Source organism: Phalacrocorax carbo, chromosome Z, assembly GCF_963921805.1.
Source record: "Phalacrocorax carbo chromosome Z, bPhaCar2.1, whole genome shotgun sequence".
Lineage (NCBI taxonomy): Eukaryota > Metazoa > Chordata > Aves > Suliformes > Phalacrocoracidae > Phalacrocorax > Phalacrocorax carbo.
The window spans coordinates 27,120,330-27,139,965 of NC_087548.1; the positions used below are offsets into that span (position 1 = coordinate 27,120,330).

Sequence of the window (19,636 nt, forward strand, 5' to 3'; positions counted from 1 at the left end):
AGCCCAACAAAAGCTTTCAACACTAACTTTGAAAATGATGTTTTCATAAAGGTAGTGGTTTTCATGTAGAATGGGTGGAAATGAGATTCTAGAAAGAAATCTAAGTTGTGTGGTATTTCACAAAAATAAACTATGGAAATGTGTCTTTTATGGGTTCCAAGTGCTGTGATACCCTTCCTAAGAAAACCCTTCTCAACAAATTTAGTGTACAAATGTCCATGGGTTTTTGTAACTTAGGTGTATTGATCTATTTCATAACAGGGTTTTTCACATCTTCTTAGCTACAATTCTAGACTGAATCAATTAGCTTAAAACAAATCCACAGTGTGTTCTACTACTCTTATAAACAAGAGTTATATTTTAGGAAGCTTCAGTTTTTAAATGCTGTTTTGAGATAGCCAAGTGCTTCCAAAGATCCAGAAACCCGCTGGACCATTTGAAAATTAGTTGTTTATTGGAGGTATGCAAGTCTGTTTGAGCTCTTATGATTTAAGATGTGAAAATAATACAATACTATTGCATCATATTACTTTATTTGATTTTTTAAAAAAATTTCTGAATAATCTCTTAAGCCTTTTAGTGCCCAGAGGAGTAAATCTTGTGTACATGGTACCTTGAGACAAAACAGTGGGTTATTTACCTGTCATTTTTCTTTCCTAAAAGTTCCCTGATCTTTTCTCCTGCATATAAGAAATTCCTACTAGATCTCATTCTCCTTATCTTTTGATTCCAGTTATAAGATGTATTTGTCAGTTTCCTTGTGTTCTCTTGAAGTCAAGAAAGTGACTACAGATTAACTGTGTATCTGAAGCATTGGCAGGTTGTGTGTCCCTGAAGGAACCCTCAATGAATCTTGAGGTCTGAGGAAGTTCCTATGTAATCCCAAACTGAAAACAGACTCAGGAGTGGAAGTCCACTGATAAGGTATTTATAGGTAGCTTTTTTTCTTTTCACAGGCGACTTGAGCCAATTATTACTTTCCATGTATCTACCCAATTAATGGCACCTAGCTAACAGAAACTCATTGTGAGCATCCAAACCTCCTTCTGACTGCATATTCTCTAAACTATTTGCCCAGAGAAAAATTTTATTATCAAAATTTGACATATTTGATTTATAATCACATTCTTCCTGCATTTTGTCTTTTTCATTTCATGTTAACTGATAAATCATCAGGGTACTCATCTTCACAGGTTTTCTCAGGAAGCACGAGGTGGACTGTTGATAAATCATTCTAACATTGACATAACTGCAGTGGATTAGAACTTCTGTTTCTGGAAGAGCTCCTTCAGCTGTTGTTCACTTGTTGCTTCTTTCTGTTGCATCAGCTCCCTGGCTCCTTTGGTCACTCCCCAATCATCTGGCTTTGACATTGAAGGACAATATGGCCTGCCTGAAGCAGGCTTCAGATTTTCCCAGTATTCTTTTCTTGCCCTAAAGACAGAAAAGGAAATTTAGTGTTTTTTCCAGCACCTCAACAATACTAAAGGAAATGTGGCTTAAATGACCATTGCAAAGGGTCATCTAATTTGCACAGACTGACTTTGTATTTAGATACAGAAGTGTGAATGAAAACACGTGATGAGATGCTACATGCTTAAAAAGTATCTTTTTGTTCTTGAAAGTAACACTAAGCCACACACCATTAGGAGCCGTTTTACAGCAGTCTGGTAGTTTTTGATCTTAACTTTCATGAAATACTTCACATTAATTCAGAACAAATCTTCATTTTAAAAAGGAATGAGAATTTCTGGAGTTCTCCTACTGCCCCTTCACCCGTTGCCCTGCTCCCAGATCAGATTTAATTCTTCAAAATTATTAACACATAAAAGGATATTCAGTGATATTTATACCTCCATATCAGTTAAGCCAGTCTGCTGCATGGACAAATATAAGCTTTTGCAAGTAGTATGCTGGTGTGCTTTCCAGTTCAGATATACATACCTTGCTCTGACCCAGGGTTTGGTATGCATGCTCAGGCAATCGCCCCAGCTACCATGTTTCTCAGAAGCTTCTGGCAAAAATCCTCTTTCAGGAGCCAGCTCCTCAGCTATTGCTCGGATGTGATATGGCTCAAATCCACAGCAACCTCCAATGTAACGAATTCCTAAGTCATAGGCCTTTCTTGCATATTTTTGAATATCCCATCTGGTTACAATTCTTGGCTCCAGACCTGCAAAGATATTTGTATTTTAAGTTTTCACCATGCTCCATTTCAGCACATTTTTTGGTAAGAAATCACACTGTTGCCATATTTGCACATTGTTTGCAAAACTGGTTGTAGGTGTAGATATGTTTGAACTGAGCTAGAATTAATGATGTGGACTTTCAGAAGTCTATCTCTTAGATTTGGCTATGGTCTGCTGAGCTATGCTTCTTGTAAGCTTTTTTGGCCTTGCAAAACAACACCTAATATCTTCTGAGACTGATCAGGCCCTAGGTCACATGCTTGCTGCTCTGCCAGGGTTCCTAGCTGGAGTACTGGCATACTTTCAATGTTATGCCTGCATTTCCAGAGAGTTCCTAAATAACGATCAATATCTGGGAAACCTCATTGTAGTACTCTAATCTGTGAAAGGAGAAGGTATCAACCTACCTGCAACAGGAATAAGACTGCTCAGTATTCCTGAGGAATGCTTACTAAACCTTTTTCCACGATCAGCTAGCAGCAGGCAGTTGTTTCTCTGCAGCTGGGATCTGTAGTCATTTCTTTGTCCATCCCTTAGTTATAACCCCAGCCATAAACAGCTTGCTGCATTCAACCACTTCATTCCTTGTGGAAATTTCTGTGTGTAGGTAAGTTAGGATGCAATCTTTATTTTGAACCCTTCACCCTGTTGCAGGTTGTGGTGAGCAGAGTGAGGCAGTAACAGAGCTGAGAGGAAAGACTTGTAGAAGGAAAGGAATAGAAAGTGAAAAGAAGAAGGAAAAGCACACCTTAAAGGGAAGGAGGCACAAGAGTAACAGAACTGGAAAGAAGAGACCACGGACTGAAGAAGAAACTTTTAAGGAATAAAAATACAGGAATAAAGGAATAAAAATCCAACACTACTTTATTCACATCTGCAGGAGGTGAACCAGCATGGTTATCATGTGAATGCAGCATGATGTTTCTGCACTGAACACTCCACTGAGCAAAGAAGCTGTGGTGAGGTAGTAAGGCTCCAGCAACCCAGCAGAGAGGTAGGATTCCTCTCCCTACATCCTTTCCCAGAAATGCCTAACATGCAAGAAAGTGATGCAAAGCAGAGCTACTCTAAGTCCAAAGGGTAGTTAAGAGACAGGTTCAGAAAATAAAAGGCAGAAGGAAAAAAATGAAGTGTTCTTAAACAGAATATTATTGGTCTCAGAGGGGAAGACTGGACAAAGCAAAACTAGATGGTCTAATACCAGAAGGAAAACCAGATGAAACTCTCTTAGAAAGCTGTTTAAATAAAAGTAAGCTTGTGTACAGTACTGCAAAAGTGAGAGAAAGTATCAGAAGCACAAACTAATTTTTTCCTTGGCTTTCATGTATCATTAAAAAGCTAATGCAAAATTGATACAGAATGATCAACAGTAAGAATGCAGCATCTTGCACTCAGTTTATATGTGCATAAGCAACTAAACTCCAGGGGAACAGTATAGAGTTTTTCCCTGTCTTCTCCATCACCAAAAAGTCACAATCCATGGGACCTGATGAGATGCATAGAAGGCTTCTGAGGGAATGGGCAGATGAAGTTGCTAAGCCACTATCCATCATATTTGAAAAGTTGTTGCAAACTGATGAAGTTCCCAGTGACTGGAAAAGGGGAAATTTAACACCCATTATTAAAAAGGGAAAAAAGGAAGACCCGGGGAACTACTGGCTGGTCAGTCTCAACTCTGCGCCCAGCAAGATCATAGAGGGGATCCTCCTGCAAACTATGCTAAGGCACATGGAAAACAGAGAGGTGATTGGTGACAACAAACATGGCTTCACTAAGGGCAAATTGTGTCTGACAAGTTTTCTGGCCTTCTTTAACAGGGTTACAGCACTAGTGGATAAGGGAAGAGCAATTGGTGTCATCTTCCTGGAGTTGTGCAAAGCATTTGGTATTGTCCTGCACAACATCCTTGCCTCTAAAATGCAGAGACATGGATTTGACAGATGGACCCCTCAGTGGATAAGGAATTGGCTGGATGGTGGCACTCAAGAGCTGTGGTCAACAGCTCAACGTCCAGGTGAAGACCAGTGATGAGTGGTGTCCCTCAGGGGTCCATACTGGGACCAGTATCATTTGACCTCTTTGTCAAGGACATGGACAGTGGGATCAAGTGCACCCTCAGCAACTTTGCAGATGACACCAAGCTGAGTGGTGTGGTTGACACTCTAGAGGGAAAGGATGCTATCCAGAGGGACCTTGACAGGCTGGAGAGGTGGGCCTATGCAAACCCCATGAAGTTCAACAAGGCCAAGTGCAGGGTCCTGCACCTGGGTCAGGGCAATCCCAAACATGCATACAAGAGCAGTGATGGGTGGGTTGAGAACAGTCCTGCAGAGAAGGACATTGGGGTACTGGTGGATGAAAAACTGATTATGAGCTGACAACGTGCACTTGCAGCCCAGAAAGCCAACTGCATCCTGTGCTGCATCAAAAGAGATGTGCCCAGCAGGTCAAGTGAAATGATTCTTCCCCTCTACACAGCTCTTGTGAGACCTCACCTGAGTACTGTGTTCAGCTCTGGGGTCCCAGTACAAGAAAGCCATGGACCTGTTGGAGCAGGTCCAGAGGAGGGCCACAAAGATGATCAGAGGGAAGGAGCAGTTCTGCTATGAGGACAGGCTGAGAGCGCTGGGGTTGTTCAGCCTGGAGAAAAGAAAGCTCCAGGAAGACCTTACAGCAGCCTTTTAATACTTCAAGGGGGCCTACAGGGAAAATGAGGAGGGACTCTTTATCAGGGACTGTAATGACAGGATATGGGGTAACAATTTTAAACTGAAAGAGGGTAGATTTACATCAGATATTAGGAAGGAATTATTTACTCTGACTGTAGCGAGATCTTTAAGGTCCCTTCCAAACCATTCTGTGATTCTATGAATTAGTCCTTGTGCTTCAGGAGTGTAAGGGCAGCAACAACCTACATCTCTGAAGAAATAGGGGTAGGTCCTGCCATAAGAACAAACTACATGTGGTGAAATATAGTGATTGAAAACAAGCAGTATTCTATGAAAAGAAGTTGCCACATAGATCACATTTTGTGGCATCTTCCACTTCCCAAAACTGACTAATATTCTATTTTCCATGCCTGTCAATGCATTTCTTCCCTTGGCTTTATTCAGAATTAAATATCTATAGCTTAAAAGTTTAAGTTAATATTTATAGTAAAAAGAGATTGCAATTTTCATCAAGTTTTGATGAAAAGATTATAACCTGCTCCTGGATTCAGCACCTCAATATACCTACCCTTGAGATAATTGGGTATGCTTTGACTGATTGGGACATTTCTTTCTAAAACATTGTCCTTGCTTAGCTGGTGACATTTCAGAGCAATTGCAGTAACACAGAAGGGAAAACACAGAAAACTGGGAAAATTTCTACAGATAAATAAAGACTGCTGGCATTTAGGTGCTGAGTTTGCCAATACAATACAGCCAGCGCTTTTCTAGAAACTGAGATCTTGCTGGCCTGCACAGAGGTTAAGTACACTTCCGATAACTAAATACCTCTTTGTGCATATTGCCTTCCACAAAAACCAGAGTTAACTGGGTCAGTTTAACAATGATTTATCACACTGCTTATCTGCTGTCAAGTGATCTGGTGCTCCTTTTGGCTCTTGAAAACAGTCATAGAACCACCCTTCTCCAATAGACTAATGGAATTTTTGAAAACTGAGATCTCATACGGATTGCTTATAACATGCAAGCCAAGAACTGTAACAAACCAAAGAGTGAAACCTTCAATTCACTTGATTAGTTACTGCATCTGTTCTTTTTTTGCTTGCTATCAGAGGAGTTATATGAAGGAATGAATAGGAAAAATGAGTTCCTAACACTTTTAAACATACTACAATATTGTCAGAACTCAGACATGTTATAATCATTTAATGAATGCCTCAAGCTCATGCTTTATTCTCTTCCACTTGTTTATATAAATGGAGGAATTAAAAAACCCAACTTCCTGGAAATCACATCTAGCCCTCAAATTTTTCGCTAAAATTTAAGTTTCAGGTGTTTTAATGCCCTGTTTCATAGTCTGATCGTGAAAAGAAGAGTGTATGGTACCTGAAAATGAAAGCATTTTTCTAATAAATTTTAGAATGTTTATGCTGATTTTGACCTCTTATCTTAAATGGGTGTGGTCTTCTCATCCCAGGTGGAAATAAGCCCTAAGTACACAAGCCTTAATACTCAAAGTGGCTGAATCTTACAGTCTTTGTAGAATTTCTCCTGAGCATATATGTGATTAATACCTTCTCCAAACTGCTAATCCATTTGTCAGCAACATCAAAGAACATATTCCCTCTTCTGGTTTCTCTCTAACCTCACTTATATTACAGTTACACTTGCAAGACTGAACCATTATGAACGCAGTAATCATGCACCTATATCCAGTTCTGCATATACATTGTACATGCAGGTAAACAACAGGGCTTGTGGGATAGATGTTGCAATCCAGAATGCTGGGGAGCTCCAATGCAAGTTCAAATGCTCCCAAGCATTTAAGTCTGGGGATTTTTAGCATATTTGTTCTTGTTAATTTCTTTGAACGTTTACAGCTGTCCTGAACAAGGTTCTACAGCACAAGGAAGAACTATGTTTAACTGAGTTTAGGTTGTGGCAGTTCAGCGGTTTTCATTATTTCATTTTCAGTCACACGCTGTGATACTACTGAAATACTCTCACTATGTGGATGATTTTTAATCCAATATTACATTGCAATCCCTCTGTGGAAAATACCGGACAGGATGACTGGGACTGATCCTATTGTAGAGGAGTTGTAAAGGAGGACACATTGCAGCTTCAGCTTTACTAAAGGCTGGGGAAAAAAAAGGAAGAGACAATGGGGGAAAAGGAAAAAAAAAAAGAAAAAAAAAAAAGGAGGAGGAAGATACCCTTGTCTTACCAAAGGGAAATTCTGGAAGATCAATAAAACCCTGCTTTCCACAGTCAGGTGTATGGAAAGCAAGTGGTTGGGACATCAGGTGTGCTTTCAGTTTAGCAGCCTGCAAGCCCTCTTTCATCAGTTTCACAGTTTCCAGGCAAGTATCTGGATCAAAATGGCAGTTGACTCCAACAATAGAAGCACCTAGGAGGAGGAAAATAACTTCAGGTCACATCTCCCCAGGAAGTGGGAGGTGAAAGTCCTTAGCCACACCACTCCAGAAGCACAGCAGTCTATCTTTGCACCAGCATTATGAAAACAAGGCAGTTGGGTTAGAGCCAGCCTCAGCTCTCCTGAGGTTGATCATTCCATCCACGTGGCAGTTGCACTCCTCTTTGCCTTGCTGATGATGAATCACATCTCCCACCCTCAGAGAGTTGCTTTTCTTATCAGTGCTTAATCAATGAAGACTGATTATGTACAGCCACATGTGCAAATAGGTAGCAGGTTCCTAACACAGGTTCTGCCTTTGGATTTCAACTCTAACTCCAAAGGAAAAGAGTAGTTCAGAAAAGATATAATAAGCCCCTATATCATCATTCTCCATGCCCTTGATTAATTTCTTCTGCCCTTCTCCTTGTCCTGCAGAAAACACAGCCTTTGATAGGCAGAAAGATTATTTTTTTCATCCTCTTATTCTCTCATCCTGGGTTTGAGCTGTGCTCCATACATGTCTAAAAACATGAGCAGAGAATCAAAGGTGGCTTTGGATTCTGCATATGCTTCATAATTGTAAGCCCAGAATTTGGGGGTGGCTTTAACAAAATTTGAGTAGGTTTAGGATTTTGCTCTATACAGTATCAGCTGCCTGTGGCTATTGCTCCCAATACTGTCCTGGTTAACAAGGATTTCATAGCTGCATTTTCATATGTTTTTTAAGAGAGTACTCTAGTGAAGTACACAAAAACTTTTCTATAGGGTCAAAACTTTTATCAGATATAATGAGGATACACATATAATCAGATCATCAGATATAAGATATAATATATCATCAGATATAATGGATACACATCCATTTATCTCAATAATTAAGGACTTTACTTTGTCCCGTACTTCTAAAGGGCATATTAGAATGGATTCTTACCAGCCTTTACCAGCTGGACAGCACAGTGTCCAGGGGGCACGCCATGCATGTCTCCTTCCGGACCAATGCACATTGTAGCTGCAACTGGCTTCCCAGATTCTTTTAGAACTTCAACTGCCCAGACAGCCTCTTCAACATGTTCAAAATACTGAAAGAAAATACAATTGGACTACTTTTCTTTCTTGGAGATGAAGCATAAACACATTAGTCCAGACCCCAAATTCACCAGCGATACAATGACTTGATTCTTTTCCGATTTAAACTGACAGAATTCAATGGAGTTCACTGACCACAAAGCTAAAAAAGGATTTTAAAAAGTCAGTAAGTAAAACTAAATGAAAAATAATGATACTCTTGTTTCAGAGTAAGAATTCCTATATGGGAGGTTAATCAGGGATTTATCTCCAAAGAACTATTTTAATCTAGAAAAGCAGCCAGTGGGTGCGTGGGGCTGCTTATGGTGTATGGGAGGAAATAGGAACTAGTTAAGATCACATTAATCTATCCTCCTTGTACCAGTACAGAACTTGGCTTGAATGAGGTAGAAATTTAGGTTTCAAGGTCCTAGTCTAGAATGCTTGCAGATGCTGCTGTGCATTTAGAAAAATACCTGATACTACTGGAATAAAAGCATAACAGAAAATTTTGAAGGAGGAAACAATATATACTTGTACTCCCTAAAGCAGACTTGACATCTTAAAGTTAACACTGTACCAGGTGAAGGCATGTACCTTCTTTACACATTTACCTCAGCAATTAGGAAGTCCACGTTCTTCTTCATAAAGACATCTAGTTGCTTTCGAAAGGCTGCTTTAACCTCTGCTTTGTCCTTGCAGCTTAAGTATGATGGTGTTTGACTGACTCCTCCAGCCACTAAAGCATCACCTTCATTAGCCACTTCTCTTGCAATGTCACAAGCAGCTTCATTCACTTTCTGGCACTGTATGAATATCGATTATATCAGTTTTACCTGCTCAGAGATATGCATGTAATTTCAGAGTACAAAAAGGACAAAAAGAGTCAAAATCTATAATGGTTTCTTCATATCCCTTTGAAATTAAATGGATTTTTAAATAATAACGATAAGGAAGACGAGGATCTTTGAAAAAATAATGTTAAGAAACAGATTTCTGGACACCTCTATGTTATCATATTATAAATTATAAAAGCATATTACTTTTAATACATCTTACACAAATAGTCTCTAAAAGCAAATATTTGGTGTGAAGTGGAATTTTCTTTGCCTCTTAGAAAATGAGTTAGTTACACTTAAGTGTATGCTTTTCTTCTGATGTTTTGTGGGTGGAAAACAGAATATGTAGTAATTTCAATTGATTTTTCCTTTTTTAAAAAATGTATTTTAGTATTTTGATAATTTTCAAATTTAAGATACAATTTATTTATTTAAGGCATTAAAAAATATCATTAATAGTCTCATGTTAAAGTTGCCAATTTTAGAATAGTAAAGGGAAACTTATCACTATATATGACTAATTTATTACCTAGTCTGAAAGACGCATTCCCTCTATACCTAAATCAGGATGACAAGAACAGCTTGTGAAAAAGAGGTTAAGCTGGGAAAGAATGATTATGGGAAAAGAATCATTATTGGGGAGAGATAACACATACCAATTAGAGGAGGTTTCTCTGCAGCCCATGGACTACTTAGAATCTACACAGGTTCCTCCCACCTGAAGTTTTCCATGGCTGCCTCAAAAGATCCAGCAGATTTTTAAGGCTGTTGCTGACAGATTGTCTTGCATTTGCGTTTGTGCTCAGGTCCATGTTTGGGAACTCCAGGAGGTGGAGCCATAAACCAGTTAAAGCCTGGAGGAACCTGCTTCTAGAACGGGCAGCAAATCAATCTTAAAAGCTTTGCTGCAGTGCTTTCCCAATACCAGGTGCTCTCCCAGCCCTTCTTATAATTTTGCACGGCAGCAACAGTTGCAGCATGGCTTGTTCCAGAGGCACTGTGTTTCTGGGGCTATCACTTCAGACATTCCGATGTTGCATCTATTGACTGTAAAGGTACAGCATTTCAGATGAATTTGGTCATATGACCTTTTGGTATGACCTCTTAAGACTCAAGTGTTTCCCTAGTGTCCAGACTGCTCTAATTTCTGACTTAGGTTATATTCACAGATACAAAGATATTCCCTCCTCCCTGCCCACTGGAGAATCTTCTCTGTTTTGCAGAGGTTGAAATAGACAATAGGACCAAAGGTGAAAGGATCAGAGAAAACACTCAATGGCAAACCTTCTAGTCTCAGAGGAACTATCTAGAAATGTTTGTGCCAGAAGTCCCAGCAGAGCTGGGGCCTGCATCTAGTGAACACACCCAACATCCTATAACTTTTTTGTGCAGGGGGCAAGAAAACACCAACATGATACTCCTGTTGCTGTAACAGATTGCCCTTACACATGAGAACGGGAATATTCACTACAGTGTATACCTTGATTTTTTCAGCTGTTACTTCATTGAAGGCATGGTTCTAAAAAACATTCCGTTCTCATTAGCCACTCATTATTCTCTAGGATTCCTCACCATTTTTGCAGTCAATCTGTTTCTCTAGATGTTAAAGAATATCTTTTTTTCAACTGATTTCACTCTCTGTGCATTTAGTAGTCCCAATATTCTTTGTATCAAAACTCCAATGAACTAGTCTCCTCACATGGGAAAAATACAATGTGGGTATCCTCTTCCCTCAATTAATCTTGGTCCCATTTTGCCTTTTTTTTTTGTCTTTTAATCTTGTCTTTCTTGCTATTCCAAACTCTGAAATTGTATCATCTCATTCTTAGGTCCTCAAATATAGCCAAAACTGTTATGACAAACTGTGAATATACTTGATAATCTCTCTACTAAACCTTTTGAAATGAATCCATTTATTTCATATCTCCATCAAAACAGAGTTTTACTCACACTTATTTTCTCAGCTACATAATTGCCCCTGTTCTCTAGTTTGTCCTCGCTGGCATAAAAAGTGAATGTCTGCAGAACATTGGATCCAGCTCTGAGGAATTCCCGGTGAAGCTGACGAACTGCGAGGAATTCAAAGAGACAAAGAAGATATGTTTGGTACAGTTGTCACTGTTGTTACCCCAAAATTAAATGTTTACTGAAGTAATGTTACTGTAAAATAAGTGATACTGTGTTTACTGGAAGAGCCATTATGAGAGATTAGAAGCAGTACCTACAGTCTGCATAGAAATCCTTTCTTCTCACTCTCAGAACATTAGGTAGAAAAGCTTCTCCTTAGTTATTCTCTGCTAAGAATGACTGAAGATTTCTAAGTAGATTCAGTTTTGCATGCCACCTTGCCTGTCTTCTACTTTCTGCAGTCCTTCAGACCTCTGAATTTCACTTTATAGAACTGCACTTTGGTTTAGGAAGGTAAAGCAGACATCTGACAAAAGAACATGAAGGCATAACAAGGAATACCAGACAAAAAGATCATCAAATGAAACAGCCATATTTTCTTATCTTCTAGACTATGAAGAAGAAAACAGGAAAAAGTATCGTGGCAACAAATTAAGGGAAAAGATTATATTTATATGGAAGAATACATTGTTCCATTACCTTCTCTAGTTTATATTTTCTAGTTTTCTCCCTGTAAAAAACTCTAGCTGAGTCTAGTCAGCAAAAACCAAAGCTCTATTTTGCTACATACACCCTTAATTAAGAGATTATTTGTTGCTCCAGAAGAGTGACTTGCAACACAGACTTAATTCTTCTCATAAGTCAGCACATGATGATTTTACTACAGAGCCAACAATTCTTTTGTAGTAAGGTTGGCATTACTTTTAATGGACAAATTTCCTGCATTAGGACTTTGGGAGCAGGCTCTATGTAGTCTGTCTACTCAGAACAGTAGTTCTGCCTTCGTCACTGTAAGCAATTCACTGCAATTGCCACAGCCGGAACAGAACAGTTGTCGTCAATTGATTTTATATGTGTACCCTCAGAACAGTAATTATAATAATTTCTCAAACATTACTGATAATGTAAAACAGAGTTAAAATGCTCAACAGTTTATAGCAAATACAGGAATAGTTTATTTCCCTAGATACTGTACACAGACACAAGAACACTGCAGTTTGAGGCAGATGCTCGGAAGAGTTTTCCTGAAGTCCTAGTTTATCAGACCTCATTATCCACAGACAATTTTGTCATTAGGAAAATGTGTGGATGTGTCACAAGAACAAAATTACTCCCTTCAGTTGCAACAAACACAGCCTTCTACGCCAGAGAAGCTCAAACAGCAGTTTGAGTCGCGAAAGTCAATCTGCATAAACGCAAGCATGTCTGCTTTCAGTGAAGAAACATTGTAGTGTCCCTTGTTTTTCTCTACTAGTACAGTATTTAATTTCTAGTTACAGTCTCTGATAACCACAGTGTGATTTAACACAATGCTTCTTTTCCCAGCAGTCAAAGACCCAGGCACATGGAATATAGCAGAGTTACGTTCAAAAAGACCCTGGAATCTGCCTTAACTACCAGGATCAAATTTCTGTCTTACAACCTTTATTCAAAGTCAAAACATTCCTACTGCAGGGAGTATTCTTTTTCCCAAAGCATTAAAATAGGCTACTCAATCCCACTGAAAGGGCTGTCTTTGTACGTTTCCAGTGTTCTGTAGTTTGTTTTCCTATTCTACCCCATGAGAATTGATTGATAAAAAATAGTCTAGAAATGGGAAAAGGAAAAAAGAATCTAGAAATATTTTCCACAAATTCCACATTTCCATAATAAACCAGATTTGTTTACCCCCATGATTAGCACTCTCTAAATATAGTTCTTGTGTTCCTAGAAGAGTGCCTGGTATTTGTGTGAATAAAGATGGTCACATAGGTAGGCAAATGAAACAATCTCACACATATGAATAAGGAACTTCATATCCCAAACTGTCACAGGAGGCTCTAGAATGGGTCTAAATTTTGAGGGAAAGAATAGTGTTATAGGTATCAGCCTGAATCTCATTCAACCCCAGGCAAATAATTTCTACCAGCAGACTATACTGTTACTATCATCAAGCCCAGAGCAGTCTGCACTATCAAAAACCCAAACCACTCTGTAATATACTTCTTGTGCTACTTCCAACATGCTACTGAAGCTGTGTTTTCCTCCACTATTTAAGAAATGGGGTAACAGCCACATATGAGGGTAAACAATTGTTAACAATTTGATACATTTTAGGAGTCAGATGTATAACACTGAGTTTTCATTTCAATCCACCATGAGTTGGACATTTCACAAAAGACAGACTTAAGCTAACAGCAGATGGGGGCAGGAAGTACCTATGGATATTGCTCACTACAGAGCAACACCTGACCTGGCTTAGAAGAATTATTTAGATCCCATTTCTAAACTTGTCAGCCTGGCAAAACTTCTCCTCTCTCGTAATGGAGATAGTGGCCTTGAACTCACACACACCCCCTCCCCCCACCAGCAATTCCTCACTGCGTTCTCAGAACCTCCCTCCTTCCTTACAAAGACAAGATGGTCTGGAAGTTGTATGTTTTTTACACCAGCTGGCTCAGCCAGTTGCTCCTTCTGTCCTTTACACCTGCTTTCAAAGTAACATGACCCTTGAGCACGCAGGAGCAAAAAGCAGGAATGGAGGAGAGGCAGCACACTGCACTAAAAGAAATGAACTAATTTCCAGTGAAGGGTGTATTTATAAATAGCTTATCAAGGGCTTATAAAAATTATATAACTATGTTACAGAAATAAACAATATGTTCTAGCAAATCAGTAGCAATTCTTAGAATGCTGGATTCTAACCTATGATTACTGATCAAGGTAGTCAAGCAAATCTGTGTGCCAATTTAGCTAATTTAAGCCATCTGCAGCTGCCTCTGTGTAAGAAAAAAACTTGCATTTCCCATGGACTGAGATGTGCACTTCCCAAAAGGACATGTGGAGAGGGTCAAGGGCTTTTGAGGTGCAAAATAAGTAAGCAAAGGGGAAATAAAGAGCATAGGGTAAGTGCTATGATTTAAGATGGAATGTGTAGGGGCAGAAAAACAGAGATGGAGAGAAATAGAGAGAGGTGATGGGATGTCTTTTGGAAACATGAGATTCAGCAAATTAGGTCATCACCCTTCAAACATTTGCTGGAGCTCTGCATTATCTAAGGCTGTCCATGACCCTAAGTTAGGCATGCTACATGTAAGGTGACACTTGAAGGCTGAGAAGGATTAGGATAGATAGGTAAGGTGTACAAAGCAATGTACTAGAGAGGGCTAAGATAGCTCTCCTTCTTCCTCCTTTGCCCTGTATAGACGAAGAAGGCTAATTTGGAAGGGCAAACACTTAAAAATCTTTTCCCCAGGATATTCTGAATTGGCTTGTAGGATTAACTCCGTATCATATTACTAGGGCAAATGCTTTCTTATAATATAGCATACATAAATAGATAATAGCATCTGCTTTTACACTATTTATGTTAAACATTATAAGCATTATGTGGAAAGGCATAGAATGATCGCTCGTTTTGTCTCCATCCACTTTAAGAGAGTTACTCCCTTAAATGTTTATTACAAATCTCAGGTTATCATTCCCCATTTCACAGTGGAGCCAGATACATACAATACTCCTCTTCCATTCCATTGTTTATTAAAAGTTGCTATTTTCCTGAAAGAATTAATAAAAAAACCTATAGTAATTTATAACAATATAAAAGGCCTAGAATGGGTAGAACACAACAAAACAGATAGTTAACTGCAGAATTCTTTTTTACAAGATGTTTTAAATGACAAGCTTTATATCAGCTCAAGGGCAGACTGGACAAATCCATGAGAGAGAAATCACTGAATGCTACTAAATGCAAAGATACCATATCTAGGCCAAAATGTCCCTGGGCTACAAATTATTGAAGACTGGGAGAGCATTCTGGAGAGGTATCACTATGTTTGCACTACTTGTATTCTTACTCAGCCATCTGCTTTTGGCCAGTGTTAAGTGCAAGAAAAAGGGGTAAGATGAACATTTGGTCTATAGATTCTTAGACTGTTTTAACAGTGTAACTCTACAGTGTCAAGGAACACTTCTATTTAAAATCCTACTACAAGTTCCTATATACTTATTTATCCAATCGTGCTTACATTCACTACAGGATTAGTATTTCCCAGTAAAACTGACCTGCTTCTGGGTGCTCTACTGTTGCTTCAGGAGTCCAAGGTCCAGCTTTTACATATCCCCGCTTTTCAAGAGCAAAGACAAATCCTCCATCTCCAATCACAATTTCCCCAGCATTTAAGCGCTCTAGAATACCCTGAAGAAACCAGGAGAAAAGGTTAACATTACAGTTCTTCAGTTTTGTGGGCCCCCTTTGTCTCTATTGCCATTTCTTGTATTTACAAAACAGGCAGAAATATTTGTGGGCTACCAGAAATATCTTTGCCATAACAGTAAAAAGTAATTGATTTCCATCTTGAAATTCCCTTTAAAGAATAGTAGATGGTCTGCTTTGCAACATAAAGCTTTAATATGTGCATATATTATGTAAGACTTTTCATCAGTGAGTTTTTTTGTAGTCCAGAGATATAGTCCCCAGAACTAGAAGTCACTGGTCCAATTCCATTCCTATGAAAGTAAAACACCATCTTAAATTCTCCTGTAAAATATAGGAGAAACTTCTTAAAATGAAACAGTAGTATCACTGACCTTTTTATTAACTCATTTACTCTTTAACTATGAATGCCATCTTGACAGAGCCTTAGCACAAGTAGCTTGTGACACAAGATGGCACAATAGGCATCATAGAAAAGTGAGCATGTAACATTTCCTTACCAAATTAGGACATGTCTCAAAATGTTGGCCTCCATTTTTCTGACAGGCGCTTTACTAGCCTGGGTTTGCTTACCTAGACTTACAAAATGAAAGAAAATCCTGCTTGTTTGGCACAGTCCTGAAATGTTTTAAGATGTCAATTTACAAACCTTACAGCACCCTGTGATTAACCTTGCTCCTGCCTTGAACGCCGTGCTAATGCAATGGAAGTAGAAAAATATGAGAAAAGCATACATTAGTTGCGCCTAATATATATTATTTTTTGTATTCCTTTAATTGTTTCATTGGCTTGTTCAAGTTTCCCAAAAAGTACTTATTATACTAAATAGTACTAATTTCTGCAATTGGATTACAACCATAGTTCAATTTACTTTAAAAAGATGATGAATGCAGACCCATCACATTAACAAAGGTAGTGGGTACAGGAAAAGAATTAGTCAAAGGTAAGACTTAAATTTCCCTCCATAGTTATCTTTCTCAATGGCACACTAGCATTTCAGTAGATGATTAAATTTGAGGGAGTAGGAAAAAGAACAGCCTTGTGGACAGAGCTGAGTGTGGGTTTTATGCTAAGAGGAAGCATTTTTTAAACAATTAGTCTCCAACCTTTAGTAGATTACCTTTATTGATAATTTTTCCTTCATTACTTCAGTTACCTCACACCCTATATCCAGGAAAGTCACTTGTGATGTCTCAGCATTGCCCTTTAGGCAGGATGGGAGTATGCCTTTCCAACAAGAAGGAGCACTGTGCCAACTATGCCTGTTCCAGTACCAGTCATTGCTGTCCAAGGCTACTTGGAGGCTACAAAGCCTGGCTGAGAGGGTGGGCGTTTTTGGCTTAGGCACTGACATGGTAGGAAGGTGACAAGGTTTCTGTGTACAGCACTGCTGTACATGAGCTTGGCCGAGTGTTGGCTTGCAAATCTCTGCATCACATTCCATTGCACATTCTAGACTTGCCAAAATATTGACCTGATTAATAAAGTGTGCAAGCTTTCATCTTTGTTTCAGCAGGACCAGGGCCAAACTCAGTCTGTAATACTCAGTCTCCAAAACTCAGTAATTTTCAATGAGTCTACCAGTCATGCTTGTCTATTACGGCAATTCTGTTCTAAGTGTAAAGGTCAGGAGGCTTTGTAAAGATTGTGTTTACTATTAACTAATTTGCAGTTGTAACACAATGCCTCAAATGGGGCCAGAGCAAGGCACCCAAGGGATCACCGGTTGAGTCCCTGCTTCCTCTGCCTGACAAGGAATCTTTTATAGATGGAGCCTGCTTCAGCAGCTTAATATGCAGAACAGGAGTGTGGAGGAAAGAAATCTAACATACAAGCAGCCTTAGTCATTGCTTAACTTGTTAACTGAATGTTAAGTAATAGATACATGTTGACATCATATATAGGTATTATATTTAAATGCACTATAAGTTTTTTTCTTTCAACAAGTCACTTCTAGGATTTAACAGCAGTTTTCCTTCACAGTTCTAGATTTTTTTTTAAACTGCCTTTTAAAATAATCTTCACTTTTGACACACAGAAGCAACATAAGCCATGACTGAATAGACCATGGCATCTTAATACATTATATACTGTGATATATTAAACCTGGCTCTGGGGCATCTAATAGCAAGTGACATAATTATAAAGCACAAAGTACTTAATACAAACTTACTTTCTCAGTTCAGATTGGATTAAAATGGAAATAACTTTTTTTGCAAACTTTATTACAGGTCTGATATAATCTCTTTGCACCATTTCTACTTTACCTATTCTTGGTAAAATACCATTGGTTCAACCAGCATATAGCTAGCATATAGCTAGCATAAGTTTATCATCAATATTGTTTTGTTCTGCCCCAGAGACCTACAGCTGTAAGGTCATGCCCAATCCAGATCAAAATTGTACTTTCACGTGATCCTGCAGTACACAGATCTGGTATTAAATAACAAGAAAGAGTATTTGTAAAAAGGCTTTTTTGAGCCATCTTTTCACTGCTTTACTTTTGCTACCACGAATGAAATTGTACCACATAGTCCATACCTCTATCCATGGAAAGAGTGCAAATGTCTGAATATATTCCCTCAATCACCTTTAGGAATGTAATGGAACCATATAAGTGAAAAGCCTGCTTGCTTTACCTATATCCTACCTTTCCATCAGTGGAGAGAAAAAAGCACCTCAAAACAACTATTCAGATCTTAAGTGAGCCCTCGAGAGAAGCTTATCTCTGTCCACTGCCTGCAGAGGGAACTTAGGGCAATTGCTTTCTGCTAGGTGTCTGAAGTTAGGTGGCATGAGTATGTGCTGAAAAATGAAAAGCAGAACACATACCTTCCCACCTTCTTCCTTTATAACTGATCTACCTGAAAGGCTTAGGGCTCAGAGACTTCTTCGCATATCCTTCTGTTCTCTTACTCTAGACTTATATGCTACACATAAACTCTAGTAAACCCACTTCTGAGTAAGAAGTGTCCTCTTAATGATTATACTGTCTTTCTGAATGGAAGCCAAAACACATGATTCCACTGACCTGCCCAAGCAGCTGTGCAGGGTGGCAGTACTGGTATAGGTCAGAAAGTTTGATTTAGACATTGCTCATATGTTTGTGTTAATGGCCAGAACGGCTGATGCTTGGGTAACTTTTTATACTGGCTTATTTCCTCAGCTAAATGAGGGTGGAAAGGGCACACATATTGGAGGCTGTGCTCATATTACAAACACTGTTGGTATTCAGTCATATAAATCAAGGGAAGAGCAATTTGGGGCTTGTAAATAGAGGTGGCAGGATGCTGGAGACAGAAATCCCATCCAATGACTGTTTATGCTTAAAATATCTACAACTTCAGTGTGTTGCGAGTGCTGCTTAGTTTGCATATCAAATAATTCAAAGCAAAATGGTTTTGGACTTTGGTGGCTCCAACCTATGTCATCAGAGAAGTCAAAATTCTATCAGCAGTTACTGCGTTAAGTTCTATCTAATTTATCTACCTCGTAACTGCATCCAGACGCCTTTAATGGCCAAATGCTGAATCGGTATGGTTACTATCATGGCTTTACTTTAGCTTGTAACAAGATGACCTTACCTGCAGAGACGCCGAGTCCCTTACCGGGAGACTAGGAAGTGCCGTTCGCGGGCTACGCCGCGTTGGCAGCAGCTCCCTCGGGAACCCGCGGGCAGGACCCCGAGGGGGCGGGCGCAGAGCCGTGCCCTGTGCCGCAGCGGGGCTGCCGCTGCTCCCCGCGGCACCGGTGCGGGGCTACGGCGCCGCGGCCGCCCGGCCTCGCCGGGGCAGCGCCCGCAGCCCAGCGGGCGGCCCAGGGGAGGGCGGCGGGGTCACCGCTCCCAGCGCCCGCCGCCGTCCCCACGCTGGGCAGCGGAGAGCGGGTTCGGGCCGGGCCGGCGGGGAGCGGGGCAGGGAGGTGGGGGGAATTACCCTTTTGCCCTGTTTCGCGGTCTTCCCGATCGGCAGCATCTTCCTCGCCCAGGGACGCCGGTTGCCCGCGGCTGCCCGGCGGCTCAGCACCAAGCACAAGATAAGCCCCCGGCCTCGGCCCGCGCTTTTATAGCCCACGGAAGAGGCGGGCGGCGCTGCAGGCAACACACCCAGCCGGGCCGGCCCCTCACCCTGCGG

The 19,636-nt window shown here is 39.9% G+C and overlaps 1 protein-coding gene across 1 annotated transcript; it reads right to left on the reverse strand.

Moving 5' to 3' along the window:
* Positions 1 to 516: 516 nt before the first annotated feature.
* Positions 517 to 19,549, reverse strand: LOC104052704 (betaine--homocysteine S-methyltransferase 1). Its single transcript, XM_064438664.1, has 8 exons — positions 19,439 to 19,549; positions 15,353 to 15,485; positions 11,132 to 11,250; positions 8,957 to 9,148; positions 8,209 to 8,356; positions 7,086 to 7,268; positions 1,945 to 2,173; positions 517 to 1,434 (listed from the first exon to the last, which is right to left on the reverse strand). Exons 1-8 carry the CDS (start codon positions 19,475 to 19,477, stop codon positions 1,260 to 1,262), a joined length of 1,218 nt encoding a protein of 405 aa, XP_064294734.1. The 5' UTR covers positions 19,478 to 19,549; the 3' UTR covers positions 517 to 1,259.
* Positions 19,550 to 19,636: the final 87 nt, after the last annotated feature.

Coding starts and splice junctions, on each gene's coding strand:
- LOC104052704 (XM_064438664.1), bottom strand. CDS start 19,477: ATGCTGCCGATCGGGAAGACCGCGAAACAGGGCAAAAGG. Junction 15,486..19,438: donor CCGCGAAACAGGGCAAAAGG/GTAATTCCCCCC, acceptor TGGTTTCTTCAG/GGTATTCTAGAGCGCTTAAA. Junction 9,149..11,131: donor ATGTAGCTGAGAAAATAAGT/GTGAGTAAAACT, acceptor ATATTCATACAG/TGCCAGAAAGTGAATGAAGC.